The sequence below is a fragment of the Poecilia reticulata genome, linkage group LG9 (genome assembly GCF_000633615.1).
Source record: "Poecilia reticulata strain Guanapo linkage group LG9, Guppy_female_1.0+MT, whole genome shotgun sequence".
Lineage (NCBI taxonomy): Eukaryota > Metazoa > Chordata > Actinopteri > Cyprinodontiformes > Poeciliidae > Poecilia > Poecilia reticulata.
This window is the reverse complement of record NC_024339.1, coordinates 12583297-12590314: the sequence shown is the minus strand read 5'-3', so window position 1 is coordinate 12590314 and position 7018 is coordinate 12583297. Positions and strand designations below refer to the sequence as shown.

Here is a 7018-nt window from a genome sequence, read left to right as displayed (position 1 = left end):
GGTGGCCGCCGTACTTTCTGCTTTACTACAATGTTATGTAAGGTTTTTCCATGAATGTTAATATCTCGTTGTGAAATATCTGACGTTTTATATCTTTTTCTTTAGTATAGAAAGGCACAACTACGGAGCCCTCCAGGGGACATGGGGAATCTTTTTTTCTTTTGCTTCCCCTCGCAAAACTTTTGCGAAAGTATTGCGAGGTAACGCAAAAGAAAAAAAAAATCCTCATGTCCCCTGGAGGGCTCCGTATAGTGCACCTATGTTATGTTTCAATACTAAACTCACCTTAAAGACAAACTCACCTTAAAACTGAAAAATCAGTACAGCTGGAATGATTGTTGCTTTTTGTAAAAAATATATTGTTACACAATCTACATTTAAAATTGTAAAACAAAACATTGAAAATAATCAGAAAGTCTAAGGATTTACTAAAAATATATAAATGACATATCTTGTATCTAAAAAAAAACTAATCCAACTTTAATTTTGAAAAGCATACCCAAAGATTTGACTTGATTCAGCTTTGACAGGAGAAACCTATTTCATTTAATATCACTAGATGTCACTATTTACTACAAAATCAAGAAAAAGCAGCACATTGAGCATATTAGACCACAAATGAATAAAAACATGTCTCACATCTAAGAAGTTTTGAGTTACTTCTTTCTAATTAATTTAAATTCATGTGTGAATGTGAAGCGTTTTTCTTCCTTTCACCAAACATTCAAGCTCAACGCTCTAAAGTTGTAAAATTTTGCTTATGACCTAATTGGACGGCTTCATCTATGATTAGTTTTTACATGTCTTTCATGAAGGTGAGAAAAATGCTGTGTTTAACAAGCCGGGGGTTTGTGCATGATTTGAGACCTGATCCTCTGAGTAAATGTGTTTTCACACTGACGTGACGACCTGCAGATGAATTCACACCAAAGCGATGCTCTACTGAGTGCAGGGGCGAGTCCAACCATTTTCCGTCATCATTACTTTTCTCATAGAAGATCCACAAAACACAATATAATGAAATATGGCAAGAATCTCACTGCATGTATTAATGTCTTAAAAGTAACTTATTTTTAAGTAAAATTAGTTTGAATGAAAGAACACATTAATCTATTGAAGGTAATCTTAAATTCATCTGTAAAGTTTCAACACGCAAAAAGGAAACATTTTCAGTTCTTATAGCCTAACCCAACTTTTAATGTTGTTATTTTTTTTAACTTTACTAGTTCTTCTTAATCCTAAAGTCAAAATACAAACATGATTCAAGAAGACATCCTGATTGCAGATCTTCCACCCTACACTGAGTGGTTTTCTTATTATTATTATTTCACTTATGACAAGACATTTATCTAGGGTTATGAGTGAAATAATCTGCCAATAAAACTAACACTTGTATGTCAATATATAGGAATTATTGGCATAAATCAAACTCGTGTATCTTGTTGAAAATTTGCTTGTAAGTTAGTTTCATCTTTAACTTTTCAGCAAGAAATACATCTTGCTATAAAATATTCTACCAGTAGACTAAGATAGTTTTCCCATAATATCAGTTGAAATGTTTTGTTCCACTGGCAAATTATTTAACCTATAACTACAACTTTTTCATCCACATTAACCAGTGATTGACTTAAGCTCCTATTTCTTGCTGAAAAGTTACCTACATGTTAGTTTTGTCTTATTTGAACTGTACTATGATATCTGCACTAGGAACTTGACAATAATACATAGTAATAGTTTGTATTTTGCTGTGTACTGCAACCCTTTTTATATAAATACCATTTGAGATATTTAGACAGATATTTCACTGCAAAAACACAAAATCTTACTAAGTATTTTTGATCTAGTTTCTAGTGCAAACATCTTAGTAAACTTAAAATAAGACAAAACTAAGGTACAAGTAACTTTTCAGCAATAAATAGCAGCTTGTTTTTACTCAATAATTGATTAATATTGATGACTAAGTTCTAGTTATAGGTGAAATAATTTGCCAGCGAAACAAAACAAAACATTCCAACTGTCTTATTCCACTGGCAGATTACTTCACAGCAAGATTTATTTCTTGCTAAAGTTACTTGTGAATTAGTTTAGTCTTGTTTCTAGTATACTAAGATGTTTGCATGAAAAACTAGACCAAAACTACTTGGTTTGATTATTATTTTTTTTTTACAGTGTACCCCCAATTAACATTGGGCTTTGGTGATTTTCTAACTTCCTCCTCTCCCTGAAGTGACAAATGTGTCTCATCATCACATCAGAACCAGGACAAAAGCACGTTTGAGTGCTGGACAAAGAAAGAATCTGTTCGTTCACAATAGAGTTGTGTTGGGTGGAGCTTGGTGGAGTTAAATCTAACAGTCAGTATCATGAAGTGATCTGATATATCCTGGAGAATAATCCTCAGGGCAATTAAAAGTGATACATGTTTATAGTACATACAGAAAAAAGGAGATTACGTATTGTGAAGGTGCAGAGATAGCTGACCTGCATTACGTTTGAGAGGTTTCCAGTTCAGCCAGGTCTGCCTCCGCCCTGCATTTCTCTGTACATTTCTCAGGGGTTTTTACTTTCTTTTCACTCCATCCTTGCATTGTTCTCCCCTCCAGTCATCTGAGTTGCTCTTCAGCTTCTCACATCTCACCAGCAGCCATTGTATCCTCCCTCAGCACACCTGGGTCTGGTGCGTGCAAACCACACTGGGCTCTGAGGAAGACCTTGTCATTGTTTGGAGATGTGAGACCAAATATTGCCCTGAAAACTAGTTTGTGTGCTGCCAAAACGAACAAGGATACTGTTGCTTTACTGAATTTATCTCACTATTAAAGCACAAAATCTTACCAAGTGTTTTTTTGGTCAAAATACAAATACCTTTTCAGAAGGACATAGGAAGTATGCCCTTAATACTGATAAAAACGTACAAGTCCTAGATTATTTCACCTATAACAAGACAAATTTTTATAGAACTCAACAGAATAGAAACAGCCTTTATTGTTCTGCAAAGGGGAAAATCAAGTGCGACAGCAGAAACTATAACATAAAATACTGTTTAGTTATTAGATCCCTTTTTCAAAAATATAAGTGAAATAATCTGCTAGTTGGACTGACACTTTTTCATTCTTAAACAATTTATTGACTTAATTAAAATTTTCATATCTTGCTGAAAAGTTGTAAGTCAGTTTTGTCTATTTCAAGTTTACTAAGATAGTTGCACTAGGAACTGAACCAAAAATACTTAGTAAAACTATTTTCCTGCAAAATAACAGTTTTAACCATCTTTAAGGTGTGTTTAAAGGTAACCATACACCTTTCCTTCCTTAAATTAAGCTTTAAAGGTCATGTTTGCTGAACTCATGCCTGCCTTCAGGTACTCTGCTCGGTGTCATGTTGCATCCCTTTTCTTGTTTGCAGAGGGGCTGGATTCCCCGGCGGCGCCTCCTCTCTAAATACGGTCACAGAACTCACCTGTGTTTAGCTGCTGCAGCAACAGAGTCCCTTTCACCTCCGAGAAGCAGCAAGCCGGTCGAGCAGAGCAAGGAAAGACTCACTGACGCTCTGAAGCACATGTAAGTACCGTTTCTCCTTCAAACAGCAACACAAAAACTGGAAACTTTTCTGAAGAAAGAATCACTCTCCAATAGCTTTTTCTCTTTCTATTTTTAAAAGAGGAGACATGTAAAGCATTAGTTTGCTAAAATAATGGCCTACATCTTTTTTTTTTTTTGCCAAAAGTGTTGTTTTTTTTTGCTGTCTAAATCAACTTTTTGAAGCTTATTTTAGTTATTTATCTTTGTTAAATCACTTTAGGCAAAACATGACTTGGCTCAATATTTTAAGAAGGTGATCATATGAAAAAGTCAGTTATGTTTCAAGCAATGGGCTGGGCTTTACTGGGGTTGCTAGGCGATGGGCTGGACTTCTCTGGGGTTGCTAACGGCGCAGTGCCATTGAAACGTGACTTAACAATCAGGAGGTTTTTGAAAGGACTAATTTTCCAGACATTAATAACAGAAAGTCTGAGTGGTTTGTATTTTTAAGTGCTTGGGCCGTTTTTAGAAGTGGTAGAAATCCAAAGGGAAGCATAAAAAAATGTGCAAAATGTTAATTTTGCATAATATGTGCCCTCAATAACTTTTTCTGTGGCCCTTACATGAATATAACTTCCGAGATAACAGTTTTGTCCTTAAATATTATTTACTCCATCAAATCAAAGCTGTTTTTATCTGCATATTGCAATATTACATTATTGTGAAATGATGTTCATCAAATACAAACAGGTATTAATTAATATTTTAAGTTTGCTAAAGAGTTTTATCAACACATTTTGCCACAACACCCCTGTTTTAAGGGAAAAGCTCACTCTTATCTAAACGTTCTTTAGAAACCACAATGGCCTCCACCCTGTCAGTGCGCAGCCTCGCAGTGCATCAGCCCTCCTTCTCCAGCATCACGGTGAGAGACAGCGGGCGCAGCCTGCGCTCCAAGCCCCCCGTCTCCTCTCTGTCCACCGTCAGCATGCTGTCCCTGTCCCGCTCCGTGTCCATGGGAAACGGCCTCAACATGCTGGGCTCCAGCCTGTCCCTAAACGGCCTTGGGGCCAGCGATAAGGAGACCATGCAGGGCCTGAATGACAGGCTGGCCAACTACCTGGACAAGGTACGGTCACTGGAGCGGTCCAATGCCGAGCTGGAGGCAAAGATCAAGCACCTCATGATGGAGAGAACGCCAAAAGGCCACGACATTGAGGGCATGATGGCTCAGGCACATGCCATCGGGCAGGAGGTTAGTGACTCCTCAAAATACTGTCCATGGTTACTGCAAAAACACAAAATATTACCAAGTACTTTTGGTCTAGTTTCTAGTGCGAATATCTTGTAAAACTAATTTACAAGTAACCTTCCTGCAAGACACAGGAGCTTGTTTTAAAGTAGAATCTTTTAGTCAAAATGTTTTCACATATTTGTTAAAACTGTCACCATGTTGTGACTGTATGAGACAGATAATCTGTGTAAATATTGACCTCCTCCTTGAGCTTCCATTGCCGTAAGAAAAAAATGCTCCGCTCCCGATCAAAAACAACCAATCAGAGCTAAGAGGAGGGTCTTAATGCTGTCAATCAATCACATGTACTAGATGCTCAACATGCTTAAGTGCACTAAGATATTTGCACTGGAAACTAGACCACCAATACTTTGTAATATTTTGTGTTTTTGCATGCGCCTTTCTCAATCACACGTTTTCCTCTACAGATGAGAAAAAGGACGCTGGAGAACGCCCGCATCATGCTGGAGATTGACAACGCCAAGCTGGCAGCTGATGATTTCAGGGTGAAGTGAGTGTCATGCAGAGGTTATTTTTTCTCTTCTGCCTTCCTGTGAGTGTTCACATAGGAGTGCCAGACAACAAAGCATGAGAATAAATGACCTTTCTGTCAGACTGTGAAATAAGAGTTCCCTTCTCACGGAGCTCAGGTACTGAACAACCAAGAAACACCAGTCACCAGTCCAGTCCAGTCCAGTCCAGTTGGAGCTGGTAGTGATAGATTATGCAGGTCAGAGAGATCCCATCCATCTCTGAAGAGACTGGAGCTGACAGAGTGTAGAGTCGAAAAGCACACACTTGGTTTTCATGATGTACCGACGGTATGCTGCTTGGTTTCATGCTTATTACATGGCTTCTGTTAGCATGAAAAACGTATCACGATATAAGCATTTCATATCAGTCGATATCACTAATTATCGAATAGCTTTTTGTTTTAAATATATAAAATACCACCAAGCTGATGGCATAACCCTTCCCGTTTTATTCAGTTTTCACTACACGCCGCTGTTGTTTATTTTTAAGCAATTTTGAGACATGGTGGTGAAATATTAAGCCGCTGCTGGGTCAGTTACTCAACAGGCCATTGCAAGGCAACCACAAGTTACTCAAAAGGCTGTTGCTAGGTAACCAAAGAGAGAGCGAGTTAGTTGATACCACCAACTTTGCTTAGCTGTCTGTGAAATGTTGAGTGGCTAAAGTCTTTCCTCTGTGTACATCTCCCAGAATACTATGCGGTTCTGGATTGGAGTTTATCAAACATTATATTGAATATTCTTTTGATATATTATCTATCCATTCATATATTGTTATTGATTTATTGTCCAGTCCTAGCTTCTGGTCGTTTCAGCCCAATTCCTCTAAGTTCCCATGACATTTTATTTTTTTTTGCAAATATTTATTTCCTATCTCTTTTTTCTGCAGATGGGAAGCAGAGGCCTCCCTGTGCCAGTCCGTGGAGAGGGACTGTCAGGCTCTAAAGAGAGCAAAGTCAGACCATGACCAGATCATCGCCACTCTGAGAGGAGACCTGGACAGCCTGAAGGAGGAGATGTACTACCTCAAGAAGAATCACGACGAGGTGAGAAAGAATCGGTGGTCTGAGCAGAGCAGAGTGATTTTCCCACAGAAAAACAGACAGCAAAGTTGTTCACAAGCAGTGACTTTAAACAATGTTTCACTAGCTGCGTTTCCATTACAAACGTGCAAGTATTTGTATGTATTTTGCAGGTCCAGTGTTTTCATTAAATAAGAAATCAAATGGAAAACATGGCGGCGACAGATGTAAACATTATGACGCTAGCTCTCATCCATCAACCATCAGATGTCAACGGCAAGCAGTGCTTAGGGGAAATTGTAATCTGTGATTTTTACGAAAGAGCTATGGATTTAACACGTTAAAATACACGACTTCTCATAATCTGTGACGCTGTGACAGCTCTGGTGGCTCCAGCTGTACATTGTCCGTAAAAACATAAACAAACCTTCGTCCTCCTACTACTTCCTGTCGTCTTCTTCTTCGTGGCTTTCGCCGGTAAAAACATCCGGCTGTTGATCACGTGACTTTTGTGACGCAAGAAGGTGTTTCAATAGCAGTTTTTGCAAAATACAAGTCGTATCAAAATGTTGCGCAAAAACGGTTGATCGAAATGCGTGGGTTTTCTCCGGGAACTCCGGTTTCCTCCCACAGTCCAAAAACATGACT

At 38.3% G+C, this 7018-nt stretch overlaps 2 protein-coding genes across 4 annotated transcripts in view; one reads left to right on the top strand and one right to left on the bottom strand.

Annotated features, from left to right (window-relative positions):
* The window catches only part of shoc1 (shortage in chiasmata 1), a 34385-nt gene extending 30880 nt beyond the window's left edge, over positions 1-3505 (bottom strand). Inside the window, exon 1 of one of the 3 annotated variants that reach the window (XM_008417989.2) lies at positions 3460-3505. Coding sequence is in view for 1 of the 3 variants with exons in the window: in XM_008417986.2 (XP_008416208.1) it covers positions 2482-2487 (6 nt within the window). In the remaining 2 variants the exon portion in view is untranslated. Of the gene's footprint in view, positions 1-2481; positions 2503-3459 lie in introns of those variants that run through there. The other 2 variants (XM_008417986.2, XM_008417987.2) reach the window with 2 other exon arrangements.
* The window catches only part of krt1-c5 (keratin, type 1, gene c5), an 11756-nt gene continuing 8213 nt past the window's right edge, over positions 3476-7018 (top strand). The window contains exons 1-4 of the mRNA XM_008417991.1: positions 3476-3560; positions 4376-4776; positions 5244-5326; positions 6238-6394. Coding sequence (XP_008416213.1) covers positions 4384-4776; positions 5244-5326; positions 6238-6394 — 633 coding nt within the window. The 5' untranslated portion in view covers positions 3476-3560; positions 4376-4383. The remainder of the gene's footprint in view (positions 3561-4375; positions 4777-5243; positions 5327-6237; positions 6395-7018) is intronic.